Below are 24,003 nucleotides of genomic sequence, written 5' to 3' on the forward strand. Positions count from 1 at the left end.
TATTGTTAGAGGCAGAGGCAAAAATGGAGCCGTAGGGATAGATCTTGATGATAGAAACAATAAGATTGTGACCCATCAAGATTGTGTATCCTAGTTGAGGAGGAGGAAGAAGAGTACAAGGGTAAAAAAAAAAAAAAAGGAGAGAAATAAGATATTTCAAATATTTGAAAATTTTAAAATAAGATTGTAAATAGTAAAGAGGGGTTATATATATATATATAGAGTAAAGCACTTCATCCTCTTTTCACCCCTTAATATAGTTTTAAGGCACTACTACTTTGGCAAAAAAAAAAAAGACACCTCTCGTCCTTCCGTCGTCGATCTGCGTCCGGGCAGTCACCGACGCAACTGGCCGTCAGTTCGACGAGGAGGGACCGAGACAAACACACCATCTCCCCACCATTCACTGCCCTTCTCTCCATCGAAAGATGCGTCCTTTTATATCCAGAAGGGGAAGAAGAAGCAGAACAAAAGCGAATAGCCAATAAGATGCTCGCCTCTCCCCACCCACCCACGCCTTTCCCTCCCTGCCATCAGCACCAAAGTTGCGTAGTCCCATAACCGGAAGAAGCTGCACGAATGCAAAGCGTTAATGAGACGCTCGACTTCACGCATGCATGCAGAGGGCGAAGCCTCAGATCACAGATCCAACGGCAGGTGAAGCCACTGTCGTCACTGTAGAGTCTGCTCACGTGAAGCCGAAGGCGTGGAAGATGAGCAGCACCGAGTGGTACGGCCAACACAGCGGCCGAGGGGGTGGTGGTGGAAGAAGGGCCATTCCAGTACTTTCACATGGGAACGCTTTCAATATGGGTTTTGGAACCACCACGACCACAACAACAGAGAGAGAGAGAGAGAGGGGGTCATATAAGTGCGAGTCATGACACGCTTCGTCGCCTTACACTCCTAGTCTTCTTTTCCTTCTCTTCCAAGCCTTATTGTTTGCTTGGCTTTCTCCTTTGCTCCTTGGTAGACCTTCTCTTAGATTACAGCGGGCATGAGGGCCGTAACCGGAGGGCTCGACTCACCACGACCGGCGGGCCGGCGGTGAGTGTATGGGGCGAACCGCGAGGTGGCTCCGGGGGCTCCTTCCCAGGAAGAAGGCTGATCCCCGCGAGCCACCGCTGGAACAGAAGGATAAACGGAGATGGGGCTTCGTGAAGTCGTTCCGCGAGAAAGAGCTACGGAGGGGAGAACCGCCTCCGCCGACGCCGCTGGAGGCGTCGCCGGCGGTCTCCGAGGAGCGGAAGGGGTCGTACAGGGAGACACCGAGGTCGTACGTCATGGTGGCCGAGGGGCGGCAGAACGAGCGGGCCGTCGCGGTCGCAGCAGCGACCGCGGCAGCGGCGAAGGCCACCATGGCCGCGGCGCAGGCGGTGGCCGTGGTGGCAAGGTTGACGAGCAGCCGGCTGACTGTGGTGGGGCTCGCAGGCGGAAAGCGGGAGGAGTGGGCGGCGGTCAAGATCCAGTCTGCACTGCGGGGTTATCTGGTTAGCTATCCTTCTCCCCTTCTTTTCCTCCCCTCCTCTGTCGTCATCAATCACAGATTGCAGCAAGTTACTGAAAGCTTCAATTGAGAACGTTTCCCAACAATTGGAACTTCAGAAAATTTTCCTTCTTCCAGAAAGTTAGAAATTTGATACAATTCTACGAGAAAATTATCTTCTTTTTCATATCATTTTTCTTCACCTTCTTCCTCAACGTGTTATCTGTTCAAGTATATATATGAACTAATATGAATCGAGCTAACGATTCATATTTTATGCCTTGTCCTCCTTAAAAGAGGATTCTTTTGGCCTCTGCCTTTCCCATTCCTTTCTTTGTTGTTGTTCCCATCAATTACTTCCTCTCTTTCTCTCTCTTGGTTCATTGATGGTGCTCCGTCATCTTAGCTGTTGCATTAATAGTAGCATGTCGCAGCGGTAATGGCTACCACCACACTTGGATTCATAGCCTCCCTTTCTTCTTCTCTCATTCTTTGGTGGTTTGTGCTTTTGCTTTTGTTCGGTTCCTATGAAGTGTCCACATGTAGAAGGGTTGTTCTCGTGTTAGACATGGTCACTCAACGCCATGAATTCCATGGACCACATATCGAGAATTCCCTTAACCTTCCGTCGTCCACTTTCATTTAGTTCATCGTTTTCTCTGTTTAGTGAGGAGTTGTTGATGGTATTGGTATTATGAAGGCAAGGAGAGCGCTGAGAGCGTTAAGAGGGCTGGTGAAGCTCCAGGCTTTGGTGAGAGGCAACATCGTTAGGAAACAGGCTGCACAGACTCTGCGGTGCATGGAGGCACTGGTGAGAGTCCAGGCTCGAGCTCGTGCCTGCCGAGCCCTTCGCTCCGAGAGGAGCAGCGCTGACAAGTGCCCTCCTCCACGTGCTGTATGTCTTCTCGCTTATCTCTTCGTGTACTTTCATTCACGTCAGGAAACCGAAACCTCATTTCCTGTTGATCATTCCATCACGTTTCTTGCGTTAGGGACCTCCGACTCCCGAGAAATATGAACGAACTGTTCGAGCAAATGCTTCAAATTCTGATAGGTCTTGCGCTCTCAAGGTAACTCTCAGTTGTGCTTCTTGAAGACTAGTGAAGGGGCTGCGGGAATCATCGCTTCATGCTGCTTTCTTCTGCAGAGAAACCCCTCGAACAACGCCGGAAACATCGCTGCATGGAACATGTTCCATCGATGGATGGAGGAAAGGTATTGGAACAGCCGAGAAGCCGCCGCCAAAAAAGCAGGAAGCTCTGCATCGATGGATGACGAGAGGAGTTCTAAGATCCTGGAAGTAGAAGACCCTGCGAAGACACAACTCACTCACGAGAGGAACAACCACCATCAGTGCGCTTGCTCCACCTTGACCCCGGATCGAAAGAGCCATAGCTTTACCGCAGTTCAAGACTCACCATTAAAGGACTTCTCAACCCTTCAACAGTCAGTTCGTAGCCCACCCTCCGTCGCCATGCAGCGATGCCTGAGCTCCATGAGGTTCCCTTTCGAGTCCGTGGACTTCGGTGCAAGCCCACAGTTCCTCTACACCTCATCCCGACGCGGAGACGCGCGGAAGGGTTGCTTCACGCCATCGAAGAACGAGTGCGCTCGGAGCCTGTTCGATGGATCCGCAGACTACCCGAACTACATGGCGAACACGGAATCTTCCAGAGCGAAAGCGCGGTCTCAGAGCGCGCCAAAGCAGAGGCCTGAGAACGAGAAGTCCGGCTCCGGCTCACTCCAGAGGTCATCAGCTCTGCACGCCAAGCTCGCGAACAGCGCTTACGCAGGAGCGGGCAGGTTGGATAGCTTGGGGATGCCCCTAGGAATCTGATGATGAGCTTAAACCGTGGGTGTGTTCTTAGGGGGTTAACTTCGTCTTCCTTTTGGTGTCTGATGAGATCAGGCCAGCGATGTAATGTTTAGCTTTGTGTCTTGTACTCTGTGTGGGCTTATATTAATGGTAAGTTGTGCTGATAAGTCAATCGAGTCAAAGAACAAACTTTGTAGGCGCCATGATGGAGAATTGACTGGCGTTGGTGGGTGACTGCCGGCTGCACTACGTTATCTACATGGGTGGCTCAACCACGTTGTGTGGGACGCACCTGCATACGCACGTGACAGGATGTCGCATGTGCACGTGCATTCCATGCTCGGTTCGTTCTTTGCGTGTCTCGATTTCCACCCTACTTGGCTATTTCTTCGGGCCGGGTTCGATCGGATCGTGTATCCGATAGGCTCCGGCGGGGGAATGGCCCACGTGAACGTCCCGCAGGGCCGGCGTTGGCCGGGGAGGCCGCGGTGGGGGGTCCTCGACCTCGTATCCGCCGCCTTATTCACCGCTGTCTTCGTCCTACTCGTGCTCATCGTCACCTCCCTTGGCGATTCCCTCGCCGCTTCCGGCCGCCGCGCCCTTGCCCGCTCCGCCGCCGGTTCCCGCCAGCGAGAGCGCATCGTCGCCCTCCTCGACTCCCCGACTGCGTCCCCTTTCGCTATCGACTCCTGCCCGGCCGAGGAGGTCGACAACATGCCGTGCGAGGATCCCCGCCGCAACAACCAACTCAGCAGGGAGATGAACTTCTACCGCGAGCGGCATTGTCCGCTGCCGGGGGAGACGCCGCTCTGCCTCGTGCCCCCGCCCAAAGGGTACCGGATTCCGGTTCGGTTCCGTGGCCGGAGAGCCTCCACAAGGTACCTTCGCCCTTTACTTCTGATTCCTCTACTTCGTTGCTTGCTGATGTTGAGAATTATTGTGTTCGTTGACTGTTATAATTCGGATCTGGTGATTGAGGATACCTATGGAAAATTGATGTCAGTAAAGCATCCGTCGACAGCTAGCTGTTTAGTGGAGTGTATCAGAGAGAGACATATATTAAGATCTTTGGAATGGAATTCTATGAGATGATGTTATTTTCTTTCCTATTTACATGTAGAAATTAGTTTATGATTGAATTTTAGCCTATTTTGCCTACCTTAGCGAGCAGTATCTCCATGTCGCCCATATTAACATCAAAGAGTTCGATTAAAGTTCTCAATTAGATGAACTAACCATATTTCTTGCTAATCATCAAGCAAATCATCTCTCTAGGTGCATTTACAATTATTTTCTCCCAGGAGAGCCATGGCTGTCACCCAGATTGTAGTTGTGAATCCATGCTAGCCAGGAATATGTGGTCGAAATTGCCCCTGAAATGTTGACAATGCTAAAAGGAAAAAAGAGAAAGATTAACTGTTGATAAGAAAATCGGAAGTTTTCGCAGTTTTATGGTAATTAATGTCAACTATTTGTTGAATTGCTGCATGAACCACATCTGCCAGGTGACTTCATTTCTGAGATAGTTGTAGATATGCCAACTATGAATCGGAAGGTGCAGTAGTAAATATGTCATGAGATGACTTCTTGAACAAATATTGACCAAAGACAGCTTCAACACATTAGGTTTTCAGTGGTTATGATAATCTTTTAGGGGAAGAAAGAAAAAGGTGTTGCTTGATCAAGATCTGTGCAAGAAGCCCATGTGCCATTATGGCTATATACTCATTGAACGGTGTTTCCAAAACTGTGAAGATTTTGTTGAAATTGAGTGGTTGTGATATGGTCACTGAGAAGAAATCTCAAGAATGCTAAAAGAGGTCAAAATTGTTGCATGAAACTTGTCTGGTTTTGACGATGCCTCACAATCTATCTGATCAGGAATAATACGTGTGATTTCTAATATGCATGCAGATATGGCATGATAACATGCCATATAATAAAATTGCAGAGAGGAAAGGTCATCAGGGCTGGATGAAGGAAGAGGGGCCATACTTCAATTTTTCCAGGTGGTGGTACTATGTTCCCAGATGGGGCCATAAATTACATCGAAAAGCTTGGCCAGTTTATCCCTTTAAACAAAGGCCTTGTGAGGACCGCTCTGGATATGGGATGTGGGGCAGGAGATTATCACTCTTGAAGTTATGAATCTCCTTCTAGTGTGCTTTTTTTCCTGTCAGAATTTAGCTTGAAACTTCATGTAGGTGGCCAGCTTTGGAGGCTTCCTGCTCAAGGAGGATATCATGACACTTTCATTTGCTCCCAGGGATTCGCATAAATCTCAAATTCAATTCGCATTAGAAAGAGGGATTCCTGCATTTGTAGCCATGCTGGGCACCCGGCGACTGCCATTTCCTGCATCTTCGTTTGACCTTGTTCATTGTTCTCGATGCTTGATTCCCTTTACTGTTCACTGTGAGATTTCTTGTTTTCATGTTTTTTTATTCAATTGCTTGGACCCACAATTTAGAGTTCTAATTCATCTAAGTCTATTTAATCTAATGGAATGTAGATGGAACTTATCTTGTTGAAGTGGATCGTTTACTTCGACCAGAAGGATATCTAGTAATATCTGGTCCACCTGTGCAATGGACTAATCAGGACAAGGAGTGGGCTGATCTCCAGGCGATGGTTCATGCCTTATGTTACAAGCTTATTACTGTGGATGGTAACACAGCAATCTGGAAGAAGCCTTCTGGTGCTTCTTGTCTCCCTAACCTAAACAATTTTAGGCTTGATCGCTGCAGTGACAATGATGACCAAATGAAGCATGGTAAACTTTATGAGAAGTTTCTTCTTCATCTATATAGAGTAACCCATAGGCAGATTTCCTGCTGCTGATCACCTTTAAAATATAAATTGCATATTACTTATTGGCAACTTTTTCTTCTAGGTATTTTAAATTAAGGAAGTGCATCACTAAAGTCCCTCTTTCAGAAGAAATATCTATTGGTGCCATCCCTGAATGGCCACAGAGGCTGTCCAAAACTCCTGCAAGGGTCTCATTAATGAAAAATGGGATTGATATGTTTGAGGCTGACACACAACTTTGGGCAAGAAGAGTTGTATACTATAAGAAATCCCTTGGTGTGGAGCTAGGGAATCCACGCATACACAATGTTATGGATATGAATGCGTTTATTGGAGGCTTTGCAGCAGCATTAAGTTCTGATCCAGTATGGGTCATGAATGCCGTACCTGCTCAAAATCTGCTAACTCTTGATATTATTTATGATAGAGGTATTATTGGATTATATCATGACTGGTAAGCTTTCAAGACACTGATACCCTGCCCCAGTAAATTGTATCAATATTTCTTCAATTAATATCAGAGTTTATATCCCAATAATTTTTCTTAGATGAACTAGCAATGTTGGCATGGAACATTTACATGGACAGGAATTTGTCGATTAAGAGTTCAAGCTTTCTTACTTTTAGCTTCTCTTCTTGGAAATCCTCTTCGTTTTTGGCATTGTCATGAACTGATGATATATTGAGCACATCAGTCTAATGTCCACATTTGGAGTGTTAATAATGTTATATTTGTGATGATAGGTGTGAGGCTTTCTCTACTTACCCGAGAACCTATGATCTCATTCATGTGGCAGGAATTAACTCCTTGATAAGAGATACATCTGACAACGACAGGTATGTGGTGATTATCTTAATATTTAGTAATATTTACTACAAGTTGATGGACTTGAATTATCGGACACTGAAGAACTCATCCATCATTGCCGTAACTCACAACTCACCAGCTGGAGTTTTTGAGCTTCGCACTATCTATTTATTACTAGGTTGTAAAGAGGCTTAATATAATCTGATCGAATCAGACCTGATTCTGGATGGAGCAAGTTAAGCAGACGGATTCCTGAAGGATACCTATCTGGTAACCAAGGTCATGGATACAGATTCGTGTGATTACTTTAGTGTTTGGTCCAGATGTCTACCTTTTTCTCAAGACAGATAACTGGATCTGATAAACTTGAATAGGAAATAGAAACAAGGATCTTGACATTTTTCCCTTTGCTCAAGTTGGTATGCACTTGCAAACATACTCTAGACTGTTCCAAATCATGGAGCATGTGTGTCTAGGCATGAAGTTTGACAAAAATTATTAAGTCTGATTAAACTATCGGTATTTATTCACTTTTTTTAGTAAATCATAACATTCTAAATTCACTTTGACGTAGAACTTCGTTATGTACCCCCCATCTTTTGCTATTTGTTAAGAATGAATAATTGTGCTAATATCATATTTTTACTACTATCTGTTTAGAATAAATAAAAAGATACTTCATATGGCTATGTTAATGATGCTCATATCCTTGTTTATATTCATTGATTAATAATGATCTAGATACCAATACTTTCATGTTCCTCTTGATGTCTGCCAAAACGACTCTGGCAATTGAAATTTAGACTCACTCATTTTTATAATTTGAACATTTTTATGACAAGAAAACATCTATACGAAGTTCTAGAATATTGGAAGTTCATCCTTTTTTTTTCTTTTTTTGCATGAACCGAATGGTCAATGGCCAGCATGGCTGCCCTTTTGTACTTTGATGTATGGTTTGCATTTTGGAATTTCAGTAGTAATTCTTGTATCCGTTTTCCAAAATCAAGTTGCACAGCAGTATTAAACAATAAATATGAACATTATTTTTGGGTGTAATGCTATTTCGCATCTCCAATAGCACCATTAAACAACAAATGGTAATTTCGGTTTTCCGAACCCTGTCTAAGTTTAATGACCATGACTCGTTGTATTGTTATTCACTCGTCACAGGTGTAGCCTGGTCGATCTGATGGTGGAGATGGACCGCATGTTGCGGCCACAAGGAACTGCTGTGGTGCGGGACACACCAGAAGTCATAGACAGAGTAGCACGCATCGCCCATGTGATCCGGTGGACAATTCAGGTGCACAAGAGTGAGCCAGAATCAGGTGATAGCGAGAAAATTCTTGTGGCAACCAAAACATTTTGGATGTTGCCTGCAACCTCCCATTGACATGCTGAATTGTTGGGGGTTTTTTTTTTTCCTTTGTTTTATTTTGTGTCGGTGAGAATGAAAAATCAACTGTATCAGTAGGGCCCTAAGGAAACGTGATTAGATCAGTTAGATCCTATTTTTATTATATCCATACTATATGATGATCCAAGTAGCAATTCAAATTATATTCATTTTTTCCCCTTCAATTTCAAGGGATTGTCATTATGCAAGTTGTCAAACTTGTTTCGGTTAAAGTGTAATTACCCAGTTTGCATTGGACAATTTGTTCTTCCTTATTGTTCATCCACCATATCATGTTTGCAATAATAGCATGTTGATAACATTTTGAAGATTACTTCGATGGTGTCATCTAAATTTTGAAAGTTTAGATTAAAAAAAAGAGAGGATAAGAGATTATGATCTAAATTATGGTATGCAATTTCGAATAGTATCGTCCGATATGGGTGATACATACCGGTCCGACGGTATACCGGTACGTGGATCGTCCGTTACCAGACGGAACGTGCTACAGTAAGAGGAAGAAATATTTAAAATCATTCGGTACGTCTTGGTGTATCGCTCGGTATGTCCTAGTGTACCAAGCGGTACATGGTATCGTACCGTACCGAGCCAATCTCGAAACATCGATACAGTACGGTATTACATCATTTTAGACTCGATTGACCCTCAAACTTTTTCACTTAGATTTATTATGATGTCATGTATTAACCAAACTGGTCAGATAATCGACTTATTAACTCGATAAACTTGAACTGTTGATTTAAATTTTCTTAAATCCAAGTCAATAATAATAGTATTTTTATTAATTAATCTAATTGATCTTTGATATAGGAGTGAAAATGAGGAGTGAAGAGGAGCCGCCATTGGAATTGGATTCAACTCATCTTCCTCCTCGTTTTGTCTTGAGGTAGACTTATTTTTCTGTCCACGTCGAGCTCCTCGATCGGATCACTGTAAGCTTATCCATCCACCCCACCTCCCCACTTGGGGCCAATTCGATTCCTTTGCACATCCATCGCAGAAACGCCTTCTTCCTCGAAGCAAGCTTCGGTGGCTGCACGTCATGGAAAATGGTCAGATCCTGCAAACGCACACACTAACTACGACGGTCAGCGGCTCTGCATGCAATGCAATGGCTTCCATGACTGCTGTGCTTTCCTGTGGACGGAGGCACGCAATGTTACCGTGTGGAATACACTTCGAGTTGGGATTCACATTCTTTCTCATTTCCCTTTTAAGCCAATTGAATGGATGATGATGTGGTTGATGCCGAGGGGTAACATAGAATGAGTTTTGAAAGACAGTTAATTATTTAAATGAGTTTTTCGGATAAAAAATGAACGAACTTACGGTAATACTTTAATAAGATCAAAAAATAGTTCATCATCAAATTTAAAATCACAAAAAGATACAGAAAGTTCACCACCTAAATTTTATTACAGAATTGAAAAATAAAAGACTCACCATTCAAGTAAGCATCCAAGAGATACAGAATTTAAGAGAGAACTCCAACAGAGTTTTTCTAAAACCCCTTCCAACTCCTAAACACCAAAATAAGTATTAGTGCATGAAACAATCCTTTATGTATAGAAAATTTTAAAATTATGCATTTTACAACCGGTAACCAACTTCTTTAGTGTATTCTTTAGTCATGAAGAAAAGTATATTGAAACAAATATAACTTTATATAAGGAAATACTAATTAACTGTCATATTTGAATAGGCTGAGTTGAAAACTATGAGACAACATTGTGAACTGAAAAAAATATCATAGTTTTGGCAAGGTCTATATTAACAAGTTATAGTAAATTAGGCATTCCCGTGTATCGTTAACTAATTTATAATGGATGGTTTGAGTCGATCTTTATCGTCAATACGTGTAACATAGAGGATTCGATTCGATCTATTTTTCTAAATTATTATTATTATTATTATTATTTGGAGATATGTCCTAAAGTTAGAATTGAAGTTCTCTTGTATCAATATATATATATATATATATATATATATATGTTGATTTCTACAAAATTTTAATTCAATTCGTGAGGTAAAAAGGATTGAAAAAAGTTTAATCTATATAATATTCCTGAAGATGCTTTTATTTCATATTATTTGTATATGAGCTCTTATGACTTTCATGATGTGTCAATTTCCATCATAGATAGAGCATTTATATGCATGAGAATACTAAGTTGTTTAGGTTTGACCATCTAAATTGGTTTGACGTCGTCCATTTTGACTAAATGTGTGAAATCATTAATTACGTTTGAACAATGAATCCTCATTAATTGCGTACTTTTGAACAAAGATTTATATGAAAAGTGTCATTTGGCGTCAATGATGATATAATTCATCTTTATAAAATATTTATCATTTTTTAATTCATAGACAATTTAATCATATAATTATATTTCGACCACTCATTTCTACAAAAAGAAATCCTCGCAAAGCAACAAAATTCTTTTAAGCTATTTGTGATTATTATATCACAATCAATATCAGTATATTTATATAATTACAAAATAGATCCAAAATAGCATTTCACATTGACATCATACGAGTCCAAAATAAAGAGGGTTCTAAATAATAATAATATTTTTCCTTATTCATGTCCACGAAAGACTATTTGTTGGGATCCAAAAAAAACAATAGCCCCATAAGTACCATATCTTAATGCATATAAAAATATAATTATAAATACTTTTCATAATTAATTTAGCAAAACATATCAAATGTCAAATTATTCCTATTATTTTTTTTATCAAATACCATAAGCTTGATAGTCATTTTAGAGTAAACAAGATAATAATTATACCGAATAGTATATCAAAATCAATATCATATTCATGTAATTATCGGTTATTCATAATCTAAATAAATATAGTTAACATACATGTATAAATTCATAATAAATATAATTATGACTATTAGTACATATCAAAAATATATTTATAGTAATCCTAACGGCTATTATCATGTTGTATTCTTATGAAAGGATGATGGATCGCTAGTCATGCATCAGGTCTCAAATATATTTCGAAAACTAATATTTGAATAAATTTTTTTTTTTATCTTTCATTTCAAATCTAACAATTCATATAACATTTTTTATCCATTTTTAATTTATTATATATCTTTAATATTTCGATTTTTATATTTTAAAAAATTATATTAACATCATTATAATTATAAAATTAAAATATCTAGATCTATTTACTCTGACATCATTCGTTTTATTAATAAAAATACAAGACTATCCGCTAAATTCTCTCTCTTTCTCTTATGTTACATTTTCTATTTTTGTTTCCTTTGTTTTTTTATATAATAGCGAAGCATTAAGTAAAAAAAAAAATTCTTTTGTAATTTAGTCCTTCTAAAAACTTCTTTCACAAATAAGCCCTTAAAAAAATTATAACCATTAAATAATATGATTTCGTCGACCAACACGACATTTGACTAAATTTCCATCATGTCAAATCGTTTATATTTCATTAAATAATAATAATAATAATAATAATAATAATAATAATAATAATAATAATAATAATCCATGTCCACGTAGTATTTACAGCGACAAATTATTAATATTTCCCCATTAACTCGCATGAACTATGAGCGGAGTGGTTCAAACATCTGTGTAGGTGATTCCGACGGATGATCAAAACAGTAGTGGCATAATGCAAAAAAATGTCACCACAAATGTTCTTTTAGATGCCAAAGGAAAAATATGGAGCTCCGACAACGAGTTCATCAGAAAGTGATGTGAGAGTCGACTCCTTGGTCGAGTCCACCGACTTGTAGCTCGAAATTTCTTTTGACTTGAAAGCCTTCCACGACAAGAGTTGATTAGTTGCCGATGAGGACTGACAAAATTCCGTGGGTTTGACTTTTGTTCTTCTTTTCTTTTCTTTTGAATTTGTTCTTTAAGACCTTCTCAATTATCCAAAGCATGTAAACGTGACTCTCTTCTTATTTGTGCTTTTATAAACAGCTACGATGGGTTTTGCTCTTATATCTTTGGTTAGACTGATCTAAAATATGTATGTAGCTGACCATTAAGTGTTGTGGGACAAACGTGGATGATGGTCGCGTTGACTTCTACTAGCAATTAATTAATTACAAGTAAAATTAGATTGTTATGTGAGAAGAACAAATTAGTTTTTAATCATCGAGGAACTTAGATTATACATTACACTGCCCATATTGTAGCACGTGAGACTTGGTTGAGTAATTTTTTTCTACTTGAGTTTTCTTCTCGTACTTTAATATTAGATCGATTTTGATACCATATGATCTAATGAGTTAATTGATCTATTGACTTTGTTGAACTTAAACTATTAGTTCAAAATATTTAGGTTAAAATTAATAATATTATACTTATCAAATTCTTATAAATGAAGAGTCTTAGTCTATATTTTTAAGTGAGGCTAAAATCAATTAGTTATGTGATGAGTTTCGAGCTAATTATATATTATCTCTGATAATTAACTATTTGCACTCTAAAAAATTATATTGAGATCTCTATAGTTACAAAATTGAAACATTGAATTCCTTATACAGGATTAAAAAAGATATTTTGTTAGAGCAATAAGATTAAATATTTCACCTTCGTAAGTATAAGAATCTCAATATAACATTTGAAAGTATAACGATCGAAATACTAAAGGTAATTAATTACATGAATAATCTATAATTAGTTCATGAGTTTCAAATATATTTTTTTCTTCACCGTTTCAAAATTAGATTGTTATGTGAAAAGAACAAATGACTTTTAGATATTTTATTATTATTATTATTGTTAGTTTTTAATCATCGAGAAACTTAGATTATACATTACATTGCCCATTTTGCATCACGTAATTTTTTTCTACTTGAGTTTTCTTCTAGTAATTTAATATCAGATCGATTTTGATATCTATAATCACGATATGATCTAATGGGATAAATGATCTATTCACTTCGTTGAGTTTAAACTATTAGTTCAAAATATCTAGGTTAAAATTAATAATATTATACTTATCAAATTCTTAAAAATTAAGAGTCTTAGTCTATTTTTTTTAAGTGAGACTAAAATTAATTAGTTATGTGATGAGTTTCGAGCTAATTACATATTATCTCCGATAATTAACTATTTTTAATGGTCTTTGTACTCTCAAAAATTACATTGAGATATCTATAGTTACGAAATTAAAATATTAAAATCCTTATACAGGATTAAAAAGATAATTTGTTGGAGCAACAAGATTAAATATTTCACCTTCGTAAGTATAAGAATCTCAATATAACATTTGAAATTATAACGATCGAAATACTAAAGGTAATTAATTATATAAATAATCTATAATTAGTTCATGAGTTTCAAATACATGATATTTTTTCACCGTTAATCCTTTTCTCGTGGCAAATGGTGAAGACATGTGATCGATCGAATCGATAAAAATAATTTATAAGATAAATGTTTGAAACTCTTGAGAGATAAATTAGTGATAAAAGCAACAACAAAAAAAATGTAATGTTTGATAAGATAAAACGTAGATAGAAAGATCACTCGCTCTTTTCTAAGGTGATGTAAGTAAGTCGAAGGCTCCACGAGGAGGAACGTTAGCTATTAGTCACATTCCAATTGAAGTTGCACTTCCTTGCCCGATCTACCTTGCATTTAAGGAGAGCTACTCCGATGGAGACGACAAGACCCATACGTTCCACCTTCCGACCTCATCCAAGGTTTTGGTTACCAAGGAAAGATTCAAGTTTGCTACACAATCAATCTTCACGAAATTTAATCTGTCAACAACAATTTGTATAGATTTCGTCTTTGAACTCGATTCAAGTTTGTGTTTTTTAATATCTAAAATATTAGTCTTATGGCTTATTATTGAGATATCATTTTGAAATATCATTCGATATATATATTTTGATTAATTGATCATTTATTTTACGATCATATTTAGTCATAAATAATTAAATAATTTAACTAAAATATTAATAGAATAAATGTTTACTCTCTATTAAGACTCATATGACGATCATATCGAGGTAGCTAATGGTTGGATCAATGGTTGAGTCACGTAGACCTCGTTCTAGTATTTCAAATGTTTTACTTTTCATTAAAAAAAATTATGTTAAAAATTATATTCGATCTTAGTCTTTGTGTCATGTCATAGTTGACTTCTTGCTAGCGACTTAGTAAGAGTGAATTTTAATTCACATAGTTTGTCATAAATATAAATTATAAATAAATAAATAATAAATTAAGTATTTATATGGTGATCGCAGTGGTAATTGCTTTAGGCCACAATGATCAAAAATAGCTAATGAATTCTCAAAAAAAAAAAAATCTTATATATATATATTATATTTATAAAAAAATATCTCTTTGAGAAGACAAGTGAAATAATAACAATCAAATCCGTATGCATAAAATTTTTATTGTTAGTTATAATATTTTAAAATATACTTATACCATTTTTTTAAAATATTTTTATCAAAACACTATAAGTCGATTAAAAAAACTTAAAATATGATAAAAATATAATAGAATTTCAAATAAGAATCCTTATTGATTTAAAAACGAAAATTATTAAATATAAATATTTTTTACATCTCTAAAATAAAAATATGTCCATAGAATTCGTTCCATTACAAACAAATAATAACAAATTTTAAGTATTTATACGGTAATTTCTGTGGCGGTTGCTTCGGACAATGACGATGAAATAGAAGATAAGGGATTCTGAGGCGACGGTTGGATACCCTGCGATCGCGCATGCGATGGGAATCCTCCACCGTTGATCCGTGCACCGACCGTGGATCTCCGCCCTAATCCCCCCGTCCAATCATTTACCACCCTCGGAACGGTCTTCTTCCCCGTCCAATCTCCGCATCACACTCGTCTGATTGAGATCAGACGGTGGAAATTATTTGGACGCGTTCCTGACTCGACGCTGTTCGTTCTTTTTTTTCTGCTGCTGCTCGCTTCTTCGTTCTGCTCGATCGCTTTCTTGGTTGCTTTGAGCAGATAAGAGTGGGGGTGGGGGTCCCTCCCGCTATTGGCTGCCATTTCCATGAGCCCTGCGAGTGTTTGGATGCTATTTTACTGCAGGGGGATAAAAGGGAGGAGAGAAGGGAAGAGGAGGACGGAAGGGGTGGGGAGTGGGGGGGGGGGGGGAGGGTGGTGGGGGGAAGAGAGGTGTGCGGAAAAAAGGTTGCCCCTCGCACCGAGGTGCCAGTTTTGATGTGAAGGTGTGGACTTTTTGTTCTTATCTTTTACGAGAACGACGGAGGCGACGGTCAACCGATCTGCTGATCTCGCGTTTTCCTTCTTCTCTGAGATGCTCTCCTTTTTCTTTCATTTCTTAGGCCTCGGAGTTTCCGCATATAAAGATGCGTCTCCCCTCTGTGGTATCCTCGCCTCGCCCACTTCACACCGTCGTCCACCGTTTCTGAGCTTGTAAAGCTTCGATCTTCGGGGAAAGCCATGCAGTAGTGAGAAGCGGAGATTTGTTTTCTTGTTCTGTGCCTTTCTTTTCCCTGTGTTCTTTATTCTGTCGGGGTCGGTTTGACGGTGTAGGAAAGGGGAAGGGAGAGGGAGAGAGAACGAGGCGCTAGCGATCTTTGCTTGGCTTCCTTCTCTTTCTTTCTGCCCTTTGATTAGGTGACGGAGAGGGAGTTGGAGGCATACATAGTTCATACCACGGTCTATGCTTTTGCCTCCACTGGCCTGTCTTTCCATCTTTCTTTACTTAATCATTTTTTCGTTTCTCCTTTTTTCCTTTTTCTTTGTTGTGGAGATACTGTTAAACGCCTCGCATAGATCGAGTAAAGTTGTGCACTCATTAGATCTGGTGCTGCCGTCACTGCTCCTCGGAGGAAGGGAAGGCGCCGTTGAACGGAAAGAAGCGACGTTGAAAAGACGGGGAGATCTTTGATGACTTTTGGGGGTTTGTTCGACGACGGTTCCGGAGGCCGCGTTGCCCGTCTGGTCGCCGACATAGCGTACGGAGGCACCGCCGACTCCGTGTCGCACCCACGGCGCCTTGTTTCGCCTTCGCTCCACGAGTCGATGTTCGCCTCCCCTGGCCTCTCCCTCGCCCTGGTAACCCATCGTTTCCCCTCCCGTTCTTTCTTTTCCGCTTTCACCTTTTCTGAGCGACTTTGGTTCCTTCGCGCAGCAAACCAACTTGGGGGCGCACGGGGAACGGAACTTGGCTCGTGTCGGAGGAGTTGGAGGAGAGCTGGATTCGGTTCGTCGGAGCAAGGAAGATGAGAACGAGAGTAGAGCGGGCAGTGATAACTTTGAAGGTGGATCTGGAGACGATCTGGAACAGGAGCATCCTCGCAAGAGGAAGAGATACCACCGCCACACCCCTCAGCAGATCCAAGAACTGGAAGCGTAAGGGATCTGTTCGCATCCTAATATCACTCGCTCATTTCCCAAACCAAAGCTGCTTACTTTGGTTCCCTATGTCCAGTCTCTTCAAGGAATGCCCTCATCCGGATGATAAGCAAAGGATGGAGCTCAGCAATCGGCTTTGCTTGGAGGCCCGCCAGGTCAAGTTCTGGTTTCAGAACCGACGAACCCAGATGAAGGTTTTTGTACTCCCTCAGTTCATCTCTTCCCTAAAAATTCGATTTTTGTTGGTCCTTTCGTCTCTTTTTGACATGCTCGCGAATCGTGGAAACCAGACCCACCTGGAACGGCACGAGAACACAATCCTTAGGCAGGAGAACGATAAGCTTAGGGCGGAGAACCTATCCATCCGGGATGCCATGAGGAACCCCATATGCTGCAACTGCGGGAGCCCCGCAGTGCTCGGCGAGATCTCCCTCGAGGAGCAGCACCTGAGAATCGAGAATGCTCGCCTCAAGGATGAGCTCGACCGTGTTTGTGCCCTCGCTGGAAAGTTCCTCGGCAAGCCTGCGTCCCCCTTGGCCAGTCCGCTCCCTCTTCCGATGCTGCCAAACTCGTCCTTGGAGCTCGCGGTCGGAACAAATGGTTTTGCCGGCCTTGGTTCGGTGGCTACGTCGACTTTGCCTCCGTTTACTGATTTCACTCCCGCGGCGTCAAGCCCCGTCGGCACCTTCGTAACTCCAGCGCAGGTGGTTGGCGCCGGAGCCACTGGTGCGGTGGACAAGGCGCAGGAGAGGTTTGTATTTTTGGAGCTTGCACTCGCTGCCATGGATGAACTGGTGAAGATGGCCCAGATGGAGGAGCCACTCTGGATTCCGGGCTTGGAAGCCGGTAGCGACGCGTTAAACTACGACGAGTATTACCGGTGCTTTTCCGGGTGCATCGGGGCAAGGCCTACCGGCTTCGTGTCGGAGGCCACGAGGGAGACGGCCGTGATCGTCATCAATAGCCCGGCTCTCGTCGAGACCCTCATGGATGCGGTAATCTCTATTCTACTCACGGTCACTGGATACGAACAGCGAGCCCATTCCTTATCGATTCATATCTAATTCATATTCGATTCACGACCAGGCTCGATGGGCAGATATGTTCCCTTCTGTGATCGCTAGAACGACGACCACCGACGTGATATCCAGCGGCATGGGCGGGACTAGAAATGGTGCTCTCCAGCTGGTGAGTTCATATTGGCCTGCATGCGACCATTTCCGATCATCTGGTTTCAGCCATTTACGTATATCCGTAACCATGCTTGTTCTCTTGATGCCCATCAGATGCAGGCGGAGCTTCAAGTTCTCTCTCCCCTGGTTCCTGTCCGAGATGTCAGTTTCCTTAGGTTCTGCAAGCATCTAAGCGAGGGCGCTTGGGCCGTGGTCGACGTCTCCGTCGATGGCGTCAGAGACAACCGACCTGCTCCACCTGCTACCGTGAAATGCCGCAGGCTTCCTTCTGGGTGCGTGGTGCAGGACATGTCCAATGGCTATTCTAAGGTAATAGAAACCCCATCGTTGATGGAGATTTAGAACCTCGTAATTTGGCCTGAATGATACCTTATGTTTCCATATATTAGTTTATAGTGGTCGAGGCCTGATCTCGTGCTCCCAAATCGGGTTTCCATGAGTCACACACGTCCATCCACGCTTATTTCTCGTGTTTCCTTCTCGAGAAGTTTTAGATGTTTCTTCTACCCCTCTCGAGAGCAACACACCCTCGATCGCTCAGTGTCCGCATTCAATTCGTAGGTGCCTTGTTTCTGCTTACCTATCTCGCATCTCCCAGCGACCTCGACTACTGTTTAGCTTTGTTTAATCCAAGCATGGAAGTCTCCTCTCTTGCTGCCCTCGGAATACGATCACCTAATTTTTACGTCTTGATTGGTGCCGGTGATTCTATTCCCATCTTCTATGCCCTCGGAATTCCCGTCTTGGACACCTCTCTTTGTAATTTACGTTATCCCTGCCTCTCAACACCGTCCTTGCTTGATCAGTAATCAAACACATGGGTATTATAGCCCATGGAATTCCATTATAGGGTTTAGTGATGAACGCATCCGTAAGCCCTAGTTTGCAGTCTCAACTATCCATGTTGGGAAGAGAGACCATAAGCTGTGCCTACCAGTGGTAAGGTGCACTGGCACCCATGGGGCATGGTGATATACAGGTCCAGCTGGTGAGACTGGGGGCGATATGGCAGAGAGACAATTCGACAAGAGGTATTAATGAGCTAACGACGAGGGTGGTGCGCAGGTCACGTGGGTCGAGCATTCTGAGTATGACGAGGCCACAGTGCACCCGCTGTACCGCCCGCTGCTGCGCTCCGGCTCGGCCCTCGGCGCCCGCCGCTGGGTCGCGTCCCTCCAGCGCCAGTCCCTCGCCGTCCTCGTACCCCCATCCCTCTCTCCCGGTGGTGATTCCAGTAAGTCTTTATGTGAATTGGTGAATGCCATAGCGGCTGTTGCCGTTCGTAGCATAAGTGCTCGGATTGCTGACGGGATGCCATGGCAGCGATAACGCCGAGCGGGCGGCGGAGCATGCTGAAGCTGGCGCAGCGGATGACCGACAACTTCTGCGCCGGAGTATGCGCGTCATCGGCTCGCGAGTGGAGCAAGCTGGGCGGCGCGATCAACATCGGGGAGGACGTGCGGGTGATGACGAGGCAAAGCGTGGCCGACCCCGGCGTGCCGCCGGGGGTGGTGCTCAGTGCCGCCACCTCGGTCTGGCTCCCGGCCTCCCCGCAGCGCCTGTTCGACTTCCTCCGCAACGAGCAGCTCCGGAGCCAGTGGGACATCCTCTCCAACGGCGGGCCCATGCAGGAGATTGCGCACATCGCCAAGGGCCAGAACACCGGCAACGCCGTCTCCCTCCTCCGTGCCAGCGTCAGTATCCTCTATCCTGTCTCAACACACCACCATGGCCCTTTAGCATACAACTCCTATTTACTGGTACTCATTACTAGGCTAGACAGTAACTTCACATGCATTCCTCATCAAGATCATCAAGGTCAACCGTGCTCACTGTCGAGAATCTTAAAGTAAATTTTCTGGGTAGTCGTCTCTGGTGGCACCCACCTGTCTGCCCAAGCATGGCTGTTTTCTTTCCTCTGCATACACATGCAGCGGTGGCAGTAGACTTCGCATGTGACCAGGTGCGATGGCCATCGATACGACTGTAGCGTAGCCGTGTTTTCTTAGATCTGACGTCTTGTTGACGTTTGACCTCTGTAGATGCCCTCGGTCACACTCAACTCGTATTTTGAACATACGTACTCGTCCTGATCGATACATTTGTTGTGATTTGAAGCAATGTGATCTTCAAGCACGGTAGTTTATCTGCAGGCGGCGAACGCAACCCAGAGCAGCATGCTGATACTGCAGGAGACCTGCACGGACGCGTCGGGGTCGCTGGTGGTGTACGCCCCGGTGGATATACCAGCCATGCACCTCGTCATGAGCGGCGGTGACTCTGCCTACGTCTCGCTCCTCCCCTCCGGCTTCGCCATCCTCCCGGACGGCGGGACGCACAAGGCTCCGGGATCGCTGCTGACGGTGGCCTTTCAGATCCTGGTCAACAGTCAGCCGACGGCGAAGCTGACGGTGGAGTCGGTGGAGACCGTCAACAACCTCATCTCGTGCACCGTTCAGAAGATAAAGGCGGCACTCCACTGCGAGACTTGAGAGGACGGAGATCGAAGTGCGACGAGGGGGGGGGGGGGGGGGGAGAGTGTCATGGCTGTGGATTGAGTCAAGAACGAACCGCGCGAATAAAGAACCTTTGCTAAGTGATAAGGAATAATGGCCGACTGCAAACCTTGTACGCAGTCCATCATCCTCATCACCGAGCAACGGTGGTGGTTCGGGTATTGACTCTCTCTCTCTAAATGCCGCCGCTCGATCCCAGCCAGAGTTAATGTCGTGTCAGGTTGCAGCGTTCTCTTCTTTTCCTGTTTGCATTTGATTCACCTGTAGAGGACAACGTAATCTTCTTCCCTGTATGCAAGTAGACAAATGCGTATGTATTGTTGAGTAGTCTTTTTTGCTGACTTTGTTATTTACTTCTTTTAAGTTTGATTTTAGCATATATATTATGAGCTTTTATAAGATTTTTTTTTTTTTGATTTGATCAAAACACCCTTACTGGAATCGTAAAAAGATGATAATTATTTTTTGACTAGGTTTGATTTGATTTTGTAAGGATTGAATTATATTTTTGATATATCGATTCAATTAAATTTTAATTGCAATTTAATTTAATTGAATCTTAGAATGTCTCTTGATTTATTTAAATTATCTCTCATCTTCTTCTCTCACTCTATTGCTTTATTCTCCCCTCTCATTGGCTTCCTCTAGCTCACTACTTTCTTCTTCCTTCACCTCTTCCTCTTCATCCTCTTTCTTCTCCACCTTTCACTTCCTCCTCGTCCTTCTCCTTTATGGCCATCTCTTCTTCCCACCCCGTAGCCTCCTCTTCCAACCCCTTGGCTTTTTCGTTCTTGACCTTTACCTCCTCTCTCTTTTTCTCATCATCTTCTCCTTTTTCTATTTTTTCCTTCTATTTCGTCGCCATCTCTTCTTCTCACAGTTTATCTATTTTTTGATTAGTTATTACATTCATTTATAAAATATTTTAAATATATATATTAAGTTTTATATAAAATTATCTTAAATTATTCAAATAATTACTATTTTCATTCATAAAATATATTAAAATCTATATTAATTTTTTTATAAAATTATTTTTAATCAATTATAAATTAGAAACATGTCATGATAGTTCTGGGTAGGTTTACAAGTAGTGTTCGATCAGTTAGATTTACAATGAATTAAGTGGATGCTTAGATTTACAATGAAAAATGATACTCTGAATCATCTATAATAAAATATACGATCAACCAACATTTATCGAATTTGAAAAAGGGTAATAAAAAATGATCTAATCCTCTTTTTTCTCGAACCGAGAGATTCATGAATCGAGATCTTGATGTATATAGATACAGATGGTCCAATAAGAGCAAGAATTTTCAGGAATATTTGGAATATTTCGTTTTTAAACAAAAAAAACTGTTTACAAGTAGTGTTTGATCAGTTACGTATTCGATTGATTAGTCCGAGGCTATCGACAAATAAAATTTATCTATGTCACTTCGTTTCTTTTTGTCCAAGTCACTTCCCTTTTTCTTTGTAAGTATTGGGAATATCTCTATTCATAGGTCCAAGGTAAGGGCTAATATGATGTATATAGATACAAATGGTCCAATGAGAGCAAGAATTTTCAGGAACATTTGGAACATTTCGTTTTTTAACAGAAAAACCGTTTACAAGCAGTGTTCAATTAGTTACATATTAATCAATATTCGATTGATTGGTCCGAGGCTATCGACAAACAAAATTTGTCTAAGTTACTTTGTTTCTTTTTGTCCAAGTCACTTTCCCTTTTCTTTGTTAGTATTGGGAATATCCCCATTCATAACGTCCGAGATAAGGGCTAATATGATATTTAAAAAAATTAATCATAAAAAAATATTAAACCTATTATCATCTCATCCTATTAGCTTTGGACAAGTTTAGACAGATTTAATGAAAATTTACTAAGATATACTCATTATAAGTTCAACTCAAAATAGTTTATTTAAAAAATTATTTACGCTAAAATTATTAAAAAAAATTAAAAAATAATATTAATAATGTGTTATTAGTTCCAGAGAAGTTCGGATTGACTTGATAAAAATATCTTGGTTATACTCGCTTGTAAATTTAACAAAGTTCGACATGATCTATTTTGATCGAATTTGACCTGAACCATGATGCCCAAATCAGATCGAATCAGCTCATGAATTTATAATTTGGAATAGTTTGATTCAACGGTATCATCGAGATTAAAAAAAAAACTGGTGACACTTGATAAATAATTAAAAGATTTAACACAAATATTTCACCTTATAAATATTTAAAATTCAAGCTACTTAGTCGTTAATATGGTCGATTTATTGGAGGCGTGATCCTGCGTCGTTAAATAGACATCGTTAACTCAAGTAGAAATATATTTCCTTCACTGCACAAAGGTGACCTCTCCGGTCATGTCTTCGTGAGAAGGGGACGCTGAAATGGTGGTTCAACTCATCGGCCTGTGAAGAGGAAGCTGGGATATTTACCAGCTTTTTATGACAACCATAATGCGGTAAATTCTAGCAATGAATGTGATCAATTAAGAGGGCACGATATTTGATGGACGATGATGTTGGCACTTATACATACTGTTCGTGTCTCTTTACGTGATCGAGGAGTCAGCACGGTTATGGTCGATTCCAGATACACAAGGTTGCTTGGTCTAGCGCTTGGGTCTCAGAAGTTGGCCTTGGCTGTCCCATGTCCAGTGTGACCTTTTATCTCAAAATCCTCGATGCGCAGGGTCTCCCGCATTGTCGCTCGAGCGTTGGGTCAGGTTTGAGCCTTGTCTCCCGAGGGCGACCTTTCTTAGCGGGTGGCTTGTTTCTTTGTGGTTGGACTCCTATACACAAGTCGAGGTCGGGAGAGGGATTTTCCGACTCGATCCCTCCGAAGTTTAAATTAGTTTTCGGTTGAATGAGCATAAGTAGAATGCTTGAGCGGAGAAAAACTTGCCTCATGTTGGCCAGGTAATAGGTTTTTATGCTTACCCACGGGGGTTGGCTGCCCCTAGCCTCTTAATGGCCGTCGACCTCTTAAGCGACGAACTCATACCTTTCGTGCTGACACTAGCTATCCTACATGGCATCGTACCCAAGCAACACTGTCCTTGCCTTTATGAGGCAGAGTTGTACTTGAGCAGTGTCAGTCCACTCTTTGCGACGTCGTACCCGAGCGACACCATCCCAACTTCTGTAAGGCGACGTCGTACTCGAGCGGTGCGGTCGTCACACCCGAGCGATGCCGCCGTTACACCTGAGCGATGTCATTCCACTCTTTGCGGGGTGACATCGTACCCGAGCGACATCGCCGTCACACTCATTGACTTCAAAGCTTTTCATCGGTGTTGATGTGGCTGTGGATGGTTGCCTAGGGGCATGCTACCGAATTGTGCCCTATCTCTTACAGATTTACTCTATAATATTTTATTTATAGTTCAGCTGTCTCTATTTCTTAACAGACACATATAATTTGATATATTTATTATATAAAAATATATTTGTTATTTGAGGGCGTGTCAACAGTTGAGCTACGGGCTGGACCTGTACAGGCCCAAGTCGAGTCCGGGAAAAGCCGTTCTGGTGACTCGCGACTCACACTTCTTATAAGTTGACG

General features: G+C 41.6%; 2 protein-coding genes and 1 pseudogene across 3 annotated transcripts; all 3 read left to right on the forward strand.

Moving 5' to 3' along the window:
* Positions 1-906: 906 nt before the first annotated feature.
* LOC103970298 (protein IQ-DOMAIN 22-like) lies at positions 907-3,536 on the forward strand. Its single transcript, XM_009384020.3, has 4 exons — positions 907-1,490; positions 2,187-2,381; positions 2,479-2,556; positions 2,634-3,536. Exons 1-4 carry the CDS (start codon positions 1,056-1,058, stop codon positions 3,321-3,323), a joined length of 1,398 nt encoding a protein of 465 aa, XP_009382295.2. The 5' UTR covers positions 907-1,055; the 3' UTR covers positions 3,324-3,536.
* A 204-nt stretch (positions 3,537-3,740) lies between these two features.
* On the forward strand, positions 3,741-8,581 carry LOC135596845 (probable pectin methyltransferase QUA3; annotated as a pseudogene). The gene is made up of 7 exons (XR_010481055.1): positions 3,741-4,180; positions 5,217-5,421; positions 5,507-5,717; positions 5,815-6,075; positions 6,196-6,567; positions 6,858-6,950; positions 8,095-8,581. The product of XR_010481055.1 is annotated as a probable pectin methyltransferase QUA3 (transcript).
* A 6,931-nt stretch (positions 8,582-15,512) lies between these two features.
* LOC135596846 (homeobox-leucine zipper protein ROC5-like) lies at positions 15,513-20,765 on the forward strand. The gene is made up of 10 exons (XM_065089054.1): positions 15,513-15,562; positions 15,680-16,415; positions 16,492-16,712; positions 16,792-16,909; positions 17,006-17,710; positions 17,802-17,903; positions 18,002-18,217; positions 18,974-19,142; positions 19,232-19,602; positions 20,062-20,765. Exons 2-10 carry the CDS (start codon positions 16,248-16,250, stop codon positions 20,398-20,400), a joined length of 2,409 nt encoding a protein of 802 aa, XP_064945126.1. The 5' UTR covers positions 15,513-15,562; positions 15,680-16,247; the 3' UTR covers positions 20,401-20,765.
* Positions 20,766-24,003: the final 3,238 nt, after the last annotated feature.

The sequence above is a fragment of the Musa acuminata genome, chromosome BXJ1-11 (assembly GCF_036884655.1).
Source record: "Musa acuminata AAA Group cultivar baxijiao chromosome BXJ1-11, Cavendish_Baxijiao_AAA, whole genome shotgun sequence".
In the NCBI taxonomy this organism is placed as follows: Eukaryota; Viridiplantae; Streptophyta; class Magnoliopsida; order Zingiberales; family Musaceae; genus Musa; species Musa acuminata.